At 56.7% G+C, this 18,215-nt stretch overlaps 1 protein-coding gene across 1 annotated transcript in view; it reads right to left on the reverse strand.

Moving 5' to 3' along the window:
- Myo15a (myosin XVA) overlaps nucleotides 1–18,215 on the reverse strand; it is a 54,558-nt gene that overhangs the window by 33,888 nt on the left and 2,455 nt on the right. Inside the window, exons 2-19 of the mRNA XM_013503134.1 lie at nucleotides 16,936–18,100; nucleotides 14,811–14,893; nucleotides 13,945–14,008; nucleotides 13,105–13,214; nucleotides 12,686–12,760; nucleotides 12,472–12,562; nucleotides 8,926–8,931; nucleotides 8,436–8,539; nucleotides 8,233–8,296; nucleotides 7,250–7,363; nucleotides 6,102–6,263; nucleotides 4,113–4,226; nucleotides 3,502–3,560; nucleotides 3,289–3,412; nucleotides 2,254–2,349; nucleotides 1,745–1,876; nucleotides 1,114–1,239; nucleotides 409–486 (exon numbers count right to left, since the gene is read on the reverse strand). Of these exons, the coding sequence (XP_013358588.1) occupies nucleotides 409–486; nucleotides 1,114–1,239; nucleotides 1,745–1,876; nucleotides 2,254–2,349; nucleotides 3,289–3,412; nucleotides 3,502–3,560; nucleotides 4,113–4,226; nucleotides 6,102–6,263; nucleotides 7,250–7,363; nucleotides 8,233–8,296; nucleotides 8,436–8,539; nucleotides 8,926–8,931; nucleotides 12,472–12,562; nucleotides 12,686–12,760; nucleotides 13,105–13,214; nucleotides 13,945–14,008; nucleotides 14,811–14,893; nucleotides 16,936–18,100 (2,767 nt within the window). The remainder of the gene's footprint in view (nucleotides 1–408; nucleotides 487–1,113; nucleotides 1,240–1,744; nucleotides 1,877–2,253; nucleotides 2,350–3,288; nucleotides 3,413–3,501; nucleotides 3,561–4,112; nucleotides 4,227–6,101; nucleotides 6,264–7,249; nucleotides 7,364–8,232; nucleotides 8,297–8,435; nucleotides 8,540–8,925; nucleotides 8,932–12,471; nucleotides 12,563–12,685; nucleotides 12,761–13,104; nucleotides 13,215–13,944; nucleotides 14,009–14,810; nucleotides 14,894–16,935; nucleotides 18,101–18,215) is intronic.

Below are 18,215 nucleotides of genomic sequence, written 5' to 3' on the forward strand. Positions count from 1 at the left end.
TGCCACACACAGGGCGGTGAACTTTGACTGATGACTCAGGAGGAGGGCCCATTTGACAGAAGAGGAAGTGGAGGCCCGAAGGGAAGTGATGCCATCAGGCCTGCGTTCTGAGGGCCACCTGCTGGCCATAGGGGGCTGTAACGGGGGAGCCTCCTGGGGCCTTCAGAGAACACAAATCAGGCCCCCAAGTTCCCCTCCCGGGCCTCACGGAAGTACTGGGGAGAGGGTCCAGACAAACAGCTCAGCACTCAAGGGCAAGGGCGAGGTGATCCGGGAACACCAAGGCTGGGTTGAGGGGACGACCTGGCCTGGTGAGAAGCCGGACAAGCGGGGGCTGGGGAGGGGAGGGGCGGGTCGAGGCCGGGCGGGTACGGGGTGAGGGTCCCGCTGGAAGCCGGCCTCCCTCACCCTCGTCCGACTCCGTACGAACAGGTCCAGCACATCCTGGCGCACCTGGTCATGGTTCTTGTCCAAGAACTTGTGCACCTGGAAAATGGGGCCAGCAAGGGAGTAGGGGTGGACCGTGCTAGCCCTGACACTGCCCTGTACCACCGCAGGTGCAGGGCAGGGGTGTAGTCCACCCCAGGATGTGCGAGAGGCTCTTCCCAACTCCTCCTCCTGCTTCCTCCCTCTCGGTCAGAGACTCTTGTTGCCTGGGTAACCCTGGCCCTGTCACTACCAGGCATCTGTCTCTCTGTCCATCACAGGGCTGGACCCAACTCACTGCTGTGGCCGCCTGGCCCAGCCCCACCACACTCCTCATTCCTGGGCTTGGCTTCACAGCACCAGTGCCTGCCCCAGCCCAGCTGCCAGACCTCCAGGGCTGGAACGCATCGGATAATAGTGATCGCTACCAAAAGTAGATACTTTTTATCACATCTACCTGAGGCTTCTCATATGCACCTCAGGAGATGGGCACTATTAGCCCTATTTTCTAGAAGGTGCACATTGCAGCTCAGAGAGGTTAAGTGACTTTCCTAAAGTCACACAGCTAGGAGGAGCTGCAGGGCTAGAGTTAAAGCTAGATGTGTGTGGCACCCACAGTGTGCTTTCCGTTTCCAGCCTGCAGGGGAAACGCAGCGCCTGCGCCCTGCCGGCTGTTCTGGGTCTCACCTGGTAGGTGACCTTGCCCGCGTAGTGTTTGATGGTGAACTCAGGTAGCGGCATCTTGGGCTTGGAGTACAGCGGGTTGGTGCCGTGGTGGTAGTGGCACTTCTGCAGGAATGTGTGGTCCGTGGCCTGGGGTAGGTGGGAGTTCGTGGGTGAGTACCTTGTTCCTGACCTAGTGGCAAATTCTCCAGCCCTGACTGCTCCCCTGAGCGCAGTGGAGAGGAACAACTCACAGCTTCTCACGGCAGCCCATGGCCCTGGGGGGAGAGGCAAGTGCCTCAGCCAGACACTGGGGACCTAGACGGACCCCTGCAGACCAATGTGGCCGGATCAGCTCCCAAGGACCTGTGCACTCCCACTGCCATCTCGCCCTTGTGTTTCACTGGCGGGATCTGCAGCCCCAATCCAAGGTCACCTCCTCCAGGAAGTCCTCTCGGGCTGCTCAGGCTGGTACAGCCCCTCCTCCGGATGCCCACAGCCCCCCAGTCCAGCCTCAATCAGCCCGGGGTTGTGAATGGTAGGGTGGAGGTCCCAGCGCCCCACTTCCCACTCGAGAGGGACGCGCGGCAGGATGTGGCCCAGGGTTCTCAGAGACCGCAGGGACCCGAGCGGCTGCACAAGCACCACAGCTCACCTGCGGAAAGCAGCACTGGTCGTCAAGGATACGCAGGATGCCATAGGGTCTGAGCGAGATGAGGTTGATGCAGGGCTGATTGTCGGCAAAGGTGATCTCCCGCCAGTCAATCTGCTCGCGGATATACTCCTCCTGCAGACAGCAGGCAATAGGGGCTGAGCCTCTTGGGCCTTCCCAGGCACCGTCCAACCCACCTCCCAGGCTGGCCAGAACACCCCTGCTTGCATATTTCCTAGGACAGGAAACACATCCCCAAACAGAACAGCATGAGCTGCTCTTCCGGCAAATGTCACAAGGACCCCTTTCCAGAGGACCTCTCTCTGAGCTCAGCACCCCAGCACATACACGGCCAGAACGTAAGGCTTCACACGGGCCAGTCCCTGCCCCCAGTGCCTTTCCCTGCACTTGTCTCCCAGTGGCCGTGGAATTGCCCTGAGAGATCAGTATGCTCTTGTCTGTCTCCAAGGAGGCCCGCCGGCCGGTGAGGACGGCTGCTCACGGCTGCACACCTGCTCCTCCTGGAAGATGATCTTGTTGAAAAGGTACTGGAGGTTCTCATTGGCGTAGTTAATGCACAGCTGCTCAAAGCTGTTGAAGCTCAGGTCCTGCGGGGGAGTGAGGTGGGGGCCGGCACCCCTTGGCCAGAAGCCCCTCCGTCCCACCTTGGGCCCTGCCCACCTCCCCACTCAGGCCCCCTCTGGCTTCCATGGTGGCAGCTTCATGCAGTGGAAGCCTGATCGCAGGCCCTGCTCACGCCCACTGTGGGTCCACCCCCCACCCCCAGGACACTGACTGGCAGTCCAGGTCCTGGCGGCCCAGGTAGAAGCTAAAGCCCAGGCCATGGATAGCATCTTCTGCTGCGGTCTGAATCCTGCCTCTGCCACTTTCCAGCTGTGTGACCTTGGGCGATCACCGCGTGCCTCAGTTTACCCATTTGTAAAATGGGGCTACCAACAGTTCCTGCCTTTCAGGGCTGTTATGGGGGTGAAGTGAACTTGTGACAGCACCCGGCACGTCACAGGTGCTGGTGTCGTTATGGTTTTCTATTACTGGGATCCTGCCCCTCTCACCATTTTCCCACTCAGCAGCACCCCAAGAAGGACCTCAGTCCTGGGCACCGTGCCCTGCCACACCCCCTGGCCCTTGCTGCGGTCCTTCCCCCCTCCCATAGAATGCCTTTCCTGCCATCAGCAACGTCCCCTCCGCTAGGAAGTGTCCCTGGCTCCCAGCCCCCGCTGAGGCGCCAGACCGCCTGTCTCATGAGCACTCGGGCCCTTCGGAGTCTATCCCCACCCAACCCAGCCCCACTGGGAAGCTCCCCCAGGGCAAGAGCTTGGTCCTGGCCTTTCTGGGGTCCCCAGTGCCGCTCAGCACAGGACCAGGTCCTGAGGCCTCAGGGGCTGCCTGAGGGTCTGAGAAGGCGGCAGAACAGCCTGGGCAGATGACGGTGGGCGGGGTCTGCCGTCAGCAGGGGCATGTGAGCAGCAGGGGCAGGCTGCGAGCCCTCGCCTCTGTCTCCCCCGCCGCCATCCACACAGCCCCACCTCAAAGCCGTAGATGTCCAGGATGGCAATGGACAGCGTGTCCTGCTGCGGGGATACCAGTGCGTTGACCCTGGCAATCAACCAGCTGAACAGCAGTGAATACAAGACCTTGGCGATGGCATCCCTGCAGGGGAGAGGCGGTGCTGGCGCGGGCGGGGCACAGGGACGGGGTGTTGGGGTCTAGGGGCTCGGGCGGGGAGGGTGCAGCCTCACCTGGCATCCACAGCGCTCTCCACGGTCAGGGGCGTGAAGATCTTCTCTCGCATTGTCTCCTGGGGAGGGACATGGCCTTTGAGGGGCAGCAGGCGGGCCACTGCCTCCAGGACGCCCCCAGAGGCCTGGAGGTCAGGAGGCACAGGAAAGGGGGCTGGAGAGATGGTGTGACCCGTCTCAAGCACACATTTGGCCAAAGCTGAGAAAGGATGCCCCTTTCCCCTCTCTGCCTGGTGGTGCAAGGTGGAGGACACTGGTCTAATGGGGGAGAGGGGCATTAGCAGACAGCCTGGGAAGAGGGGAAGAGCCCAGGGCTTTGAAAATCTGGGGGAGGCTCTAATCCAGCCAGGGTCAGGGAAGACTTCCAAGAGGAAAGGGCACCCATGCTGGGTCTGGAAGGGTAAGGGGGCATGAAAAGAGGGAGAGCATTCCAGGCACAGGCAGCAGGCTCTGTAAAGGCCGGGAGGCTGGGAGCCTGACGCCTCTGGAGCCTGAGGTTAGTCTGACCCACATGACAGACAGGGACAGAGAGAGGAGCAAGACGATGCCAGGCAGGGCAACCTGTCCAGGCTCTGGTAGGAGGCCGTCAGAATCTGCGCCTGCTGACTCACGGTCACTTTGAAGGTGATGGCCTTCTGCAGGCCCTCAGGGGAGACCTGCAGCAGCTCGGCTACAGCCTGGATCTCCCGGGCGCTCACCACCGAGGCCACCTCCTGCGTGTCTGTCTGTGTAAAACAGCAAGGGCAGTGTGCTGTGAACTAGATAAGCGGGGCTTAAGGATCCTGTGAGAAACAGAAACAAGTCAGAGCGCCAAGAACATTCTGGAAAAGAAGCTGGGCGTGGTGGCCTACACCTGTAATCCCAGCACTCAGGAGGCTGAGGAAGTAGGATCTCCACTTTGAGGCCGGCCTGGGCAATTTAGCAAGTTCATTTCCAGCCTGGACTACAGAAGGACACCCTGTTTCCAGAAACAAAAATGAAAATAACAACAAAAACAAACAAAATTCTGGGAAAAAAATCATGAAGGAGGCTTTGTAAGGATGTAAAAATGTATTATACCCGGGGATATAGTTCAGTGGCATAAGCGCCTGCCTGGCACATGCAAGGTCCTAAGTTAGATTCCCAGTACCAAAAAAAAATAAACAAAAAACATACATATAATAGTCATTGAAGGGCTGGGGATTTAGCTCAGCGGCACAGCACCCGCTTGGCAAGCGCAAGGTTGTGAGTTCCATTCCCGGTACCGGCAAAAAAAAAAGTCATTGAAACAACATGGTCAGGCTGAAGGTATAACTAGCAGCAGAACACTTGTTCTCTTCCCAGGACCAAATAAACAAAACAACATGGTCAAAGACACATAGCACGGGGTTGGGGATATAGCTTAGTGGTACAGTGCCTGCTTGGCAAGCATAGGGTCCTGAGTTCAATTCCCAGTATCAAAAAAAAAAAAAAAAAAAAAAAAAAAAAAAAAAAAAAAAAAAAAAAAAGACACATAGTACATAGAGAGACCAGTTAATGAGGTAGATTAGAAAGTCTGCAGTTAGACACAAATGTATATGGTAATTCAGTACATGATAAACACTTATTTTTCAAATCAGGAGATTCAGGCAATAGAGTAACCAACTGGAAAAATGTAAATCAGATTCCTACTGGTCATCATGCTAGGATAGCCTATAGTATGGAGTAGGAGGCTTAAGACAGGGTCTTACTACGTAGTCCAGGCCAGTTTTGAACTCTTGATCCTCCTGCCTCAGCCTCCCAAGAGCTGGGATTATAGGCATGCACTGTGCTACCATATCTGGCTTACTAGAATAAATTGTTTTTTCGATTTTTGGATAAATTCTTCATGCATCAGATAGTAAATGTTAAACTCCCACAAGACCATAAAATTTCTTTAAAAGAATGGTAGGAGAGAGCCATTATAATTTTAGACAGATAGATTTTGCTAAAAATGACAAAAAGGTCACATTTTACCTAAGAAAACATTCATAAATGAACTGCCTAAAAGCAATATTAAAATAATCTGCATGGCAAAAAAAAAAACAACCCACAGAAATGCCAAAAAATTGTAAAGAAAATCAAAACATAGCCAGAGATTTAGCTCAGAGGCATAGCACCTGCCTGGCAAGTGCAAGGTCGTGAGTTTGATTCCCAGTACCCTCGAAAAAAACCCAGAAAAAAACCCCACTATAATCAAGAAAATCAAAATGTAAATGAAAAACTGGAAAACATATTCAAGTTCATATCAGAAACAAAGGTCTGCCGGGTGTGGTGGTGCACCCCTATAATCCCAGCACTCAGGAGGCTGAGGCAGGAGGATTGTTGTGAGTTTGAGACCAGCCTGAGCTACAAAGTGAGCTCAAGGCCAGCCTGAACTGCATAGCAAGATCCTGTCTCAAAAAAAAAAAAAAGAAAAGAAAAAAAGAAAAAAGAAACAAAGGTCTGACTCTCCCAAGGTATATAAAAGCTTCCACATATCAGTAAGAAAAACATAAACAGCTCCACGGGGCTGTAGAACAAATATGTGTATAGTGTCAGCTGGAAGAAAAAGGTGAAGTCTCAGATAAAGTGGCCTGTGTCAGGCGGTGGGATCCCCTCACCTCGTACTTCTCGAAGTACACATTCCCCAGGTGTAGGATGGAGGCCAGGATGCGGAAGATGCTGTCCTGGTCCTCGCTGCTGAAGCCCAGCACCTCCATGGCAGCCAGGAGCCGGCGGAAGTCATCAGCATCGCTCTTCCCCAGGATCTCACAGTTCCCGCCCTGGGTGAGAGCAGGGCTGGGGTCAGGGGTGGACGGGAGGGCCCAAGCTGGTCCCTCAAGCTCTTGTTCCACTCTCATGGGCCACACGGGCTCTGAGGGGTCTCAGGACAGGCTGCAGAGATTCCAGACGTGACGAGTCGCAGATCAAGGTTAACGATAATGAAACAGCTGCCATCGTGCCAGGAGAGCGTCCCACAGGCTAGGGCTAAGTTCATTGCGTGCGTCTCCCCAACTGTACCTCACTGTATCTGTTCTAGCCACTGTTCTGGGCCCTGAACTGTTCCTCACCCTGCCCGGGGCACTCTGGGCTTTGTGTAATTTTTATTAGGACCTTTGAGGTACACAACGATCACATCCATTCTGTGGAAGAGGGACATGTACACATCTTAATTCTTTTTGTTCTCTTCCTCTTTCCTTCTCACTCTCTTCATCTCTAGATCCCTTTCCCATGTGCAAACGATCTAGCTCCCGGTTTCCTATTGCCCATCTTTCATTTTGCTCTTTAAGCTAAAAAGGGCTGGGCTGGGGATTTAGCTCAGCGGCACAGCCCCTGCCTGGCAAGCGGAAGGTCGTGAGTTCGATTCTTGGTACCGGAAAAAACACAACAAAATAAATAAACTATACAGGAGGGGCTGGGGATTTAGCTCAGTGGCACAGCGCCTGCCTGGCAAGCGCAAGGTTGTGAGTTTGATTCCCAGTACCGGAAAAAAAAAACAAAAAAACAAACTATACAGGGGCACTATGCTGTCTTCATTTCAGAGTTATGGAAACTGAGGCACAAAGAGGGGAAAGTAGCAGCCCCAGGTGGGTGAGTTCTGTTCTAGCCACTGCTCTGGGCCCTGGACATTCTTGTCCTCCTGGGATGTCTCAAACCCAGACTCGCCCTCCCCAGCCTTCGTCACTTGCACTGGACGTTAGGGCACCACAGCTGGGCTCCCTGAGCCCACCCAGGGGTGCTGCAGCTTTGAACGCCTGCAGGTGCTCACCTGGTTCAGGTAGTAGTAGGTCTCGGCTTCCTGAAGGCTGAAGGCCTGCCGCAGCTGAGCAGGCAGACCCGCCAACAGCTCGTAGAAAATGTGGTAATTCCTCTCGTTTTTGGCCTGCAGAGTGGATGGGTGGGTGCAGAGAAGGGGGCCACCGCCCCCTGAGGACCCCCAGACACACAGACAGACCGAGGTATGCGCACAAACATAAATATGCACAGGGCCTGCAGTGAGTTCGGGGGCCTCTGCCTGCGCTGAGCAAGGGAAGCCCCAGCGTGGGGGTGGGGGTGGAGAAGCTTAGATCTGTGATGGGATTTCACGCTGTTTGGGAAAGTCAGAGGAAAGCCAGCCCGTCCTTTCTCTTGTGTACTGGGCTCACACAGCTACATATACGCATGTCTACGGCCTGGATGTGCACACACAGGTTTCCTGATTGAGCACCCGCGCCCCAGGCCCCGTCCTACGTCCTCAGGGCAACAGAAACCCCTATCTCCTGGTGCCCACTTGCTAGCTGGAAAGACACACTCAGCCGATCCCTGGTTAAAATGTACAACATGTCAGGTGGTAAAAAGTACTCCCGATAGAAATAAAGTACTGAATGAGTGAGAGTTCTGGTGAGGTGGAGAGGGGCCGCCTGTGTAAATGGGGGAGCTTCCCTGAGCAAGGGGATGCAGGGAAGGCTTGGAGGCCGTAAGGGGCTTGGCCGTGCAGGGGTTCAGTGATCCTGGGAGGGGAATACAGTAGTTGCAAAGACCGTGAGACCCAAGCATGTCTGTCTTGATCAGGGTCTGGGCAGAGCCAACACGGCTTACGGGGGCTGGGAGGGGGAGGTGATGAGGTCACGGGCTCACACGTGCACACATTCATGTGCTCTGTGCATGCGTTTGTTCATAACTGGACATCTCTCCAGCCCCGCAGGCACCAAGCTGTGAGTGTCTGTGCCCCCCCGTCCCTCCACACACACAGGCCTGGAAGGGGCAGCCCACCTGAAACACAATCCGAGATTTCTCCAGCAGGTACTGGGAGGTTATGGCACCAGAGATCACGCCCCTGGGATGGACAGCACAGTCAGAGCAAGACATAGAGGTTAAGGTTCAGAGGGGAATGGCAGCTGGTTGGCCCTAGGTTCTCCCGAGACAGGTGGATGGTGTTTCATGGCCTTTGGGAACCTCACCATGGTCCCACTCACCCTTCCAGAAAGATCTCCACGAACTTCCCAAAGCGGCTGGAGTTGTCGTTCCTGACGGTTTTGGCGTTACCGAAGGACTCCAAGAGGGGTGTTGCTTCCAGGATCTGGGCCCCAGAAGGAGAGGAGAGTTTGGGGGTGCTTAGTATGCTCTGGAACCGAGGGGTGGGAGGATGGGGGGACACCTAGAGGCAGGCTTCTTCCAGGAGCCCCTTGTTGAGAGGTGACCAGAAAGGGATTCCTTATAGAATCCCGGGGTGCCCCCAATGCCCTCCCTCCATGCTATCCAGCTGCTTCGCAGCAAGTCCCATGCTAACCTCTCCCAGACCTCTCTGGGCCCCACATACGGCAGCCACTGACCACAAGCCCCCCGCCCCAGCCCAGGACAGGCCTCTTGGATGCCTACGGATCCTCCTCCTCTGCGTACATCACAGGAGCATGCTCGAACACACACACACACACACACACACACACACACACACACTCCAAGTACCTTTATCTTCAGCAGCACCAGCGAAGAGGGCAAAGGCATGAAGGACAGGAACAGAAGTGGGTTACTGACAGGACTGATCATCTAACCCTGCCTCCCCCCACCAGGAAACTAGGAAGGAGCCCGGGACCCTGGAGGAACCAGCCAGTCCTGTTACACAAACCCCTACACCCCACCCCAGGTGCTCAGGTTTTGGGAATATAGTGTGGCCCCAGGGGTTGCAGTCTGCTAGGTCCGCCTGCCACAGGGCTCTGGGGACGTCCTCTTCTCCCTGCCCATGGCTGACAGTCCCCTGGGCTCCTTGACCTCCTCCCTGAACCTGCCCTCTCCTGCTGTCTCAATGGCTCTTTGAAAACCCACATTAGGGCATGTTCCCTCCAAGGGTCCCACTTTTTTCAGGCTCAGAACCAATTTCTCTGTGACCTCCAAGGTCCAGCCCTGGGCAGCCTCGTCATGTCCTTGTCCCCCCTCCCCGCTCTGTCGAGCCCTCCCCATTGTTCACACAACACCAAGGCACACTCCTGTCTCAGGGCATTTGCACCCACCATTCCTGAGGCCTGGAAGCTGCTGCTCTCGGTGTCTGCATGGCCCCCCAGCTCCGTCAGAGAAGCCTCCAGCCCAGATTCTCTGCCTCTCAACCCTCAGCACCCTGGTCAGGCTCCACTTCCTTGAGTACTGTCTATCTTCCTACCAGAATATTAGCTCCTATGACATGAATCTATCATACACCTTTGAGTCCCAGCATCTGCCTGGGACTGGTGCATAGCAGGCCCCTGAATGGATTAAAAAGGTAAAGGATCTAATGAGCAGCTCTGCCTACAGTGACACACACCTGATCACAGCACCCTACTGAGCACCTACTACGAGTCAGACCATCGGCCTATGACACTGATAACAAAAATATCCCATGAACTAAGTACTAATATCACCACTGTTTTTGCATATTAGTTTTCTAAACAGAGACTTTGAAAAGTGACATGATTTGCCCAGGGATCCCAGAATTTGTGAGTGGGGCCCCTGACAGGACAGTGACAAGCACGTGCTAGCAAGGATATGGAGGGTTTTTTTTTTTGGCCTAAGTCATTTCCTCAGGATGAGGTCCTAGGGAAGAAGCCGGGGAGGCCTGCTCAGTGCAGAAATCACACCTGTAAGCCTGGGGGCGGTGCCAGCCCCTCCATTTGTTTGCCCACCATCCTGTGTAGTCCAAGACCTGCTGTGCCCAGTGTACAGGAGGGAACAGACTGAGGTTCAGGAAGGGACGGGGCTGGCTGGGCACTGCTTTACACCAGTGCTGGAAACCTGTGTCCTGTGCTTGTTATCACTGAAAAGATTGTTATCACTCTAAAGATCTGGCTTCAGTGTTGTATACTATTTCCTAGTCTGGCAGCCCCTTGAGGGCGCCTGGAGGTGGGCAGGCCCCTTCTCTGTTCCCGGTGCCCGACACAGGGTAGGGCATGAAGCCAGGCGCTGGAAGAGAGGACTCCCGGGCTGACGGGATGAAGAGTGGAGGGGCAGACACTATGGCCTGTCAGGACGCAGCATTCCTCACGCTACATGATCAGCTGCTGTGAGGCCGCATGACCAAAACCTGCCCAAGGAGATGGAGCCCTGAGACTTTTTCTGAGATGCTAGAAGGTGTGAGTCCTACACCTATGGCCCCATCTGGCTGATCGATGGGTGACAGATTGAGGATGATGGAGATACACGGAGGATGGGGCAAAGATTAACAATATTTGAAACCCAGGGCCCAGCTGTGCCTAACTGTCCAATGACAGAAGCAGGGCAAAGCTGTGGGTAAGAAGGAGGCCCGACAGCCACACTGCTGGCCCACACGTCCTCACATCTGTGGTATGCTCGTGCAGAAACGCCCGGGCTCAGCCATTTCCCCTCCAGCTCTCTACCACATGCTACAGATCTCAGTTCCTCCACTGCCTCGCTTTGGGTCATCAGGCAAGTTAAGCCCCTTCCCTGGCCTCAGTTTCCCACACTCGGTGGGCACTTCTCTCAACAAACCTGCTCCTCAACTGCCCTGCCTGCCTCCACGCTGCCAGGGGCTGAGCAGCTGGGGTCACTCTCAGATCAAGCTCCCTCTTCTGTCTCTGTCTGCTCCTTCTGCCGGTCATTAGCCGGTTTTAATATACATCAATATCCAGCCTCACACGGGGTCACTGCTCTGGCCTGACCCCTCCTCATCTGGGCCCATGCTGCCGTTCTGCGGTCCCTCGAAGGCCCCTGACTCATTTGAACTCAGGACCTTTGCGTGTGCTCTGCCCTCGGCCCCTCCACTCATCTCCTTAGGCTTGGCCCCACTCCTGACTACCATGGTTATAGTCACAGCCATCAGCACTCTCCATCCTCCTCCGTTTTTCCCTCCCCAACACACCACCCTTTCCCAAATATGAGACGCAGTCAAAATAAATGGTGATTGTTTAAATTTCAAAAATTTATCACAGTAAAGGACACATTGCTGTTAATCCCCCTCACAACACTCCTCGCTCAAACACACTTATCCATAACTTCTGAAGTGGTTCTAGAAGTCCTTTTCTGTGGATGTCTGTACAGGGCGTCATAAAAAAAGACGGTGAATACTGCAGTGAGTGCCATCCAAAACACGATGGTGCCTCTTCACCCACCGTATTCACAGCATCTGGCACTGTATGACTTCTGGCTCTTTCCAAAAGTCACAATAACCATGAGAGGCAAATGTTTTGAAGTCAGGACATCGAGGCATGACAGAAGACTTCCAGAACTGCTTGGGCAGCTGGCAAGAACAGCGAGGTAAGTGTGTTTGAAGTGAGGGAATACTCTGAGGGAGATCAGTGGCAATGAGTTTGACTGTGACGCATTTTTGAAGATTTAAACATTAACTGCATTTTTACCACACCACGTATATAATGTGCTTCTAGGTACTTAGCTATTTTTCCTTTCTGCTTGTTTCACCAGCACAAAATTCCCACAAGGGGGTGAACGCTTGTCTGCCTGAGTGGCTGCTGCCTCCTCCGCAGCGCCCGGCCTCAATAAACTTTTACGGAAGGAACAGACAAGCTTCTGACATTCCCAAGATTCAGCGTTCTCATCAGCAGAGCTCTGATCCTGCACAGACCCTGGCCCAGTGTCCTCCGACACCCCCAGGCCGGCGTCTGCCATGTCCCCACCTCATGACCACCACCTCGGGACCTGTCCTGCCTCCTCAGTGCTGGGGGCTGCACGGCCTCTGAGTGTGAGAATATAATGACCCGGGGTTATAACTGGGAAGGTGAGGCCCGGCTGGAGAGATGGGCCGACTCCCCCTGCCTGTGTGGTCTCTCTCTGACATAGGATGTGTGCTTGGCTTCCTCGCCTCAGTGTGACCAACTCCCAGCTCCCCAGGGCTTCCCTCGAGGGATGGCACAAACAGCAGCCCTAGCCCAGCCTCCTCACTGCCCAAGTTCGGCCAAGGAGCCTTGCCACTTAGGGAGCACACAAGGCATGTTCAGCAAGGGTGCGTGACAGAACGTCCTGGGGAGACAGGCAGACAAAGCAAGAAACTTACCTGGCAGGCAGACTTACCTGCTGGATGACGTCCCGCTTCTGGTTCATGGCAGCCAGGAAGCGCAGAATCAGCTTGGTGGCCTCAGTTTTGCCAGAGCCGCTCTCTCCACTGAGCGGGCAAAGGGGCAGAGTGAGATGCAACCTTTTACTGCCTCCTCTGGGTTCGCTCCAACCCACCATAAAGAAGCGACATGGGCGTGGCTGGCTCAGAGGCACCTGAAGCGTAGCTCACCTGATGATTATGCACTGGTTCTGTTTGGCATCGAGCATTTTGGCGAAGGCGAGATTAGCGATCGCGAAGAGGTGTCTGTCAAGACAGGCCGTGAGGTGTCACTAGGAAAAGCCTGGCCTGTGTGGTCCGAAACCTCCCCAGGGATGGACGGTGGTGGTGACGGTGGGGTGTCTCTATTCAGCCAAGCAGCCAATCCTGTCCACCCCTTACCCACTGGAAATATGCCCACACCCATGCCCATCCTAAGCCACAGGGGCTTCCAGGGAGGGCCACAGCCAGGTATGGGGAGAGATGTGAGTTGAGTAGGTGGCTGCCCACTCTCACCAGCCCTGACCCCTAGCTGAGGGGCAGCCCAGGACTCGCCAAGCTCAGAGAGGGACCCCCGGGAAGCCCCCTCCTCCAGCCCTGCGGACACTCACGGGGGATTATCGCCCAAGGCCCTCCCGCTGTACTGCTGCACCTGCTCCGGCCCATAGATCCCGAACATTTGGTATGGGTTCACGGACACCAAGATGCTGCCGATGTATGTCTGCTGGCAGATGACGGCCTCAGTGCTGGGACTCTGCATGGTCCTCCCTCCCCTGCTCCGGGAGCCTGGGGCCCCTTCCCAGCAGGGTGAACGTCTGGCTGCCTTGCCTTAGTGTGGCTACCTAGATCCTTCTAGCAGCTCCTGTGATCTAAGCATAGAGCTCGGTACCACAAAGACTGAGGCTGGGAGCAGCACGCAGGCAGCCACGCCCTGCAGCCATGATTCTGCCAGTGGCGGCGTCATTTATTTATGGTCAGGCCCAGGCTCCAGGACATCCGCCTCATGTTGAAGTCAAACCTCCACTGCCTGGAGTTGGGGTGCCCCGGCTATGTGCAGTAGCCAGTCCTTTCTGCGTGTCCCTAACTTCTGTGGCTCTAGGGCTCTGGTCCTCTGTCATTCTGAGGTGTTTCCCTCTCACTTCTTTGGCTACCTCTGCTCTATGGATTCTAGGACTCTGGAAGTTTTATCTGTAAGGTCTCCAGTGTGTGTGTGTGGTGTGTGTGTGTGTGATATCTCTGGATTCCCTGTCTCTATGTCTCTGTCCCTGGTGTCCACCATTCTATCACTATGTCCCAGGACTTCCAACTTCATAGTTCCAGGCTGTAGCATTCTATGCCAAAATGGTGAAATCCCAGAGCTCAAGCCAGAAGCCACAGTTCCAGGGCAGATGGGAGAAACCTTACTTCCCACCTGGCCCCAGCAGGCAGCCGCCTCCCTCATCAGGGCTTACATAGATGAGGTTCCGCTCAAATCTGGTCTTGAGATTGGACAGCACAGTGGTCTCCTGGAGGTCTCTAGGAGAACACGGAGTGGATTGTTAGTGTAGTGTCCCTGGGGCTCTCTCTCCACTCAGGGCCTCACTCAATGGACCTTGGGAGAGTTACTTTACCTTGCTGCCTCAGTTTCTTAGTTTTTGTTTTTTTGTTTTTGAGACAAGGTCTCACTATGCAGTTCAGGCTGGCCTTGAACTCACTATGTAGCCAAGGCTGTGCCTCAGTTTCTTAAGTTTTTTTTTTGTTTGATCTGAGACAGGGTCTCACTATACAGTTCAGGCTGGCCTTAAACTCACTATGTAGCCCAGGCTGGCCTTGAACTCATGGTGATCCGTCTGCCTCAGCCTCCTGAGTGCTGGGTTTACAGGTGTGTGCCATCATACCCACCTGCCTCAGTTTCTTAATCTGTCCAATGAACATAACCACTGTGCGTACTGCCCTGGGGACTGGAGGACCTTACAAGGTAGCAGCCAGGAAGGCTGACAGAACGTGATGGGATCACAGAGCTGACCAGCACAGCTCTCACATGCGGGGCATCTCCAGTGTCCCAGCCACCCACCCCATCTTGTGGATGAGAAACAAGCACACAGAGGGAAGTGCTGTGCCCAGGGTGCCTCAGCTAGTGATAGGCTGGAGTCTGAACTAACGCCTGTCTGATTCACAGAGCTTGGCTTTGGCATGTATTTGGTCTTTAGTGACATTTCCTGACACCCATATGCAGACAGGGAAACTGTGGGTCTGCAAACGTTCTGGGCGGTAGATAGCAGACACTGTCCGAGAGAGTGGGGATCCCACAGGGACCCTCCCGGTCCTGCCCACTCACTCCAGCTGCGTCATGTCCTCCACACCGTCCTCTCTGCGCTGTTCGCGGCTCCGAACAGAAGGCAGGTTGCGGATGGAGTGCATCTATGAGAGACAGGTGGGGTGGGCAGGCTGGAGCACATCTGTGGGGGCCAGGCGTGGACAGACCTGAGACCTGCTCCCTCTGTGACAGAGGGAACCTCAGGGCCAGCCCTGCTGGGCACTGCAGGCCTCCTCAACACAGAACACAAACCCTCACACAGAGGGACCCGAGTCTGTCCTCAGTGCCCGAGTGTCCCTGGGGCAAGTCCCTGTGAGCGCCAAGTGTCCTGCCTGGAGACAAGCACGCGCGCGCGCGCGCGCGCGCGCACACACACACACACACACACACACACACATCTGTGCCCCACCTCAGCTCTCCCTGCCTGAGACTCTTCCTTCTGGCAGACTCCGTGTCTGGACTCCATGTCATGGACATCTGTGTCCTGATGCATGAAACTTCCAAGGGGGCCCAAGGTGGAACCTGCCCCAGGATTGCACCCCTGGGTATGGACCCACACATGGCGGCCTTGCCGCCCTCACTACTCCCATGCAAACCTGTGATCTTGCAGATGCCTGTGGACAAGCACACAGGCCCCTGGGACTTGGCTGGGGGCACACACATGCAGGAACATGCTCTAAGTGTCCATCGGAATGTGCACCTGGGCGGGGAGCTGGGGGCCTCTCCACCCTGGTGGCCTTGAGAATGGAAGACCTCATGCCACCTTTGGGCTGCAGTTTCCACAGTGCGCATTTATGTGCACACATGTGTGTGCGCACACATGCAGACAGCGGACAAATAACCCAGGATGCCACGTCTGCTCAGACCTTAGCACATGCTTGCTTATCATGTGTGGTTGTGGTAGACATGTATGTCCAGGCACTCAGGCCTGCACGGCTCTGCATCTGCAAGCACACATATGTGCACCCTCAGCCCTTCCCATCCCAGCTGCCCTCCTCCCTGGGCAGACAACGAAAGGGAACACCAGCGGGGCCCTGTGTGCTGCGTGCCCATCACAGGGCTGCTAAGTAGGGCACAAGTATCACCCTATCAGCCTTGGCCTCAGGCCCACCCGTCTGCCCATGTGCTCGCAGCTGCCACAGACCCTGAATAATTTAGCCACTCACGTATTCCAGGGTGAGGAGGGCCCAGGCATCCTTGCCCCTCACCCCTGGGCGCCCCGCGCCCCGCTCCCGCAATGCTGCAGCCCACACGGTGCGGGGCACCCGCCGCCGGGGCCAGGGTCCCCCCAAAAGCCAGGCTGCCCCAGTCGCCATTGTCAGGCCCAGCTGGTTGGCTGCTCCATGGGGCACCGTCTGAACAGGCTGAGAAACCCGCCACCCCTGCCTGCCCCGCCCACTCAGGGTGTCCCGGGGGAGGCTCCGGTGACCACCCGCCTCCTTCAAGGGCCATCCAGCACGGGTTCACGTTCCACCACGAGTGTGGCAGCCAGGCGCACACGAGGCACCCTTCAGGCAGGTGCACTGTACCCCACGAGGGCTCCAACCAGACCACGGGCTCCTGGCTTAGCACCCATCCACCGTGCCGCTTCTGGGTCTCAGTCTGCCACTCTGCACCGAGGAGGCTGAAAAGCCGGGCACTGAGCCCTCTCCCGCTCCTTGTCTAGAATCCTTCAGCCAGGGGTCTGCAAAAGGCAGAAGCCTGAGGACTGCAATGTGGGGAAGGGTCAGTAGGAGGCATGAAGACGTGGGCAGGGATGTGGGAGAGCGGCAGGGTGGACAGGCCAGTCCGGCACTTTGCACTCAGTTTGGCTGAAACCTTTGTGCGGTACCTGAGGGTGCCTGGACCGGGGTGGACCAGGGCAGGGCAATTCAGGACCCGCGCTGGAAGGAACCAAAAAGATTCCTTCCCCAAAGTCACATGGAGAAGTTTCCTGCCTCTCTGCCGTATGTCTGCCTGAGGGGCGTCTCTGGTGCAATACCCAGAGACTCTGGGAGGCCCAGGCTATCTTCCCAACCTGCAGATGGTGGACTGAGGCCTATGCAGGAAGCAGCTTGCCAAGGTTGCTCAGGGCTCCTCAGGACACCACTTGCCCTGTTTCCTTGAGCAGAAGCCCCAGGCCTTCCCGCTCACCCATGCCCCCTACCTTGTTCAGCCAGCTTTTGGGGTCAACCCCTTTCCAGGGGCCCCTGAGGGACAGGTAGCCAGCTCCAGGGACCAGGTGGTGAGAATGACCCCGGGTGTATATTTGTGGCCAAGGCAGGTGGGCATCTGCCCGCAGCCAGAGGCGGGGCCAGTGCAGATTGCAAGCTTGGAGCTCCGGGCCATGTTCAGGCTCTGGGGCTGGCTGCTCCGAGGTCTGCAGGGTAGTAGGCCCAAACTGAAAAGAAGTCAGTTTCCGAACCCGAGGCATGACCACGGCAAAGCGCCCAGAGCGAGCCTGGCACGCCTCACCCGCCTGAGGCAGAGGCGCTGGGGGCCCGGTGGGTGCAAAGGGGGCCGGGGCTCTGGGCAGCGTCTTCCAGCGGCGCCATGGTGGCCATGTGGCCCTTGCCTGGTCGCATGTGGCCAGTGGGTATGAGAGGCTGAGCCTTAACACCTTCTGCTCTGGGGCCACATCCTTGGGAGATGTCAGGATACAAGTCTCAGGCTCTGTTGGTGCCTCGAGCTCCGCGGGAGCAGCTTCTTCGGGCTGTTCAGGGTCTGGGGAGGCTGACTTGGTGAGCTGTCCAGGCCCCGGGTCCTGGTGTCTGCCCAATAATACACCGGTTGAGTCCGAGCCTGGGTCCTCAGACTGGGGTGCAGGAGATGGCAGGGGGCCCACGTGCTGAAGGAGGGGATTCTTGGGCAGAGGGGATGGCCTGGAAAAGCCTCGAAGGCTACCCACACCTCCGGGCCAGGGGGAGGGTGGGCGCTGGGCGGGAGGCACTTCCACGTCCCAGATGGGGGTCAGTGGAGGCACGGTCCAGGGTGTGTCAGCGTCCTCAGGTTCCTGCTGGCTCTCCCTGCGCTCTGGGGGCCCGGCAGCCACGCCCCAAGACCCTGCGCGGGAAGGCAGGCGGAAGGGCTGCAGTACTCGCGGCCTCACTGCTCGGGTGGGGGGCTCACTGAGCCGCCGCCACGTGTGCGGGAAGCGCGAGGGTAAATGGAGGGAGCGCTGCTTTGGGCGGGGGCCCAGCAGAGGCGGGGGAGAGGGTGGGCGGGGTGAACCCAGCACAGGCGAGCGCCCCGAGGCTCGGCGTGGGGCCAGGGGCTCCCGCAGCGATTGGGGCCGGCGAGGCGGGGGCGGGAAGGGCGGCTGGAACGGGCCCCTGCGGAGGGACAGCTGCGGGGACAGGGGCCCTAGGGGCGAGAGGTAGCCTGGGCCCGGCAGGCTCCGCAGCGAAGGCTGGGGCGAGGGCAGGGGGCGCCAGGCGCGCGTCCTCG

Source organism: Chinchilla lanigera, unplaced genomic scaffold, assembly GCF_000276665.1.
Source record: "Chinchilla lanigera isolate Chin_1 unplaced genomic scaffold, ChiLan1.0 scaffold00077, whole genome shotgun sequence".
NCBI classification, from domain to species: Eukaryota; Metazoa; Chordata; class Mammalia; order Rodentia; family Chinchillidae; genus Chinchilla; species Chinchilla lanigera.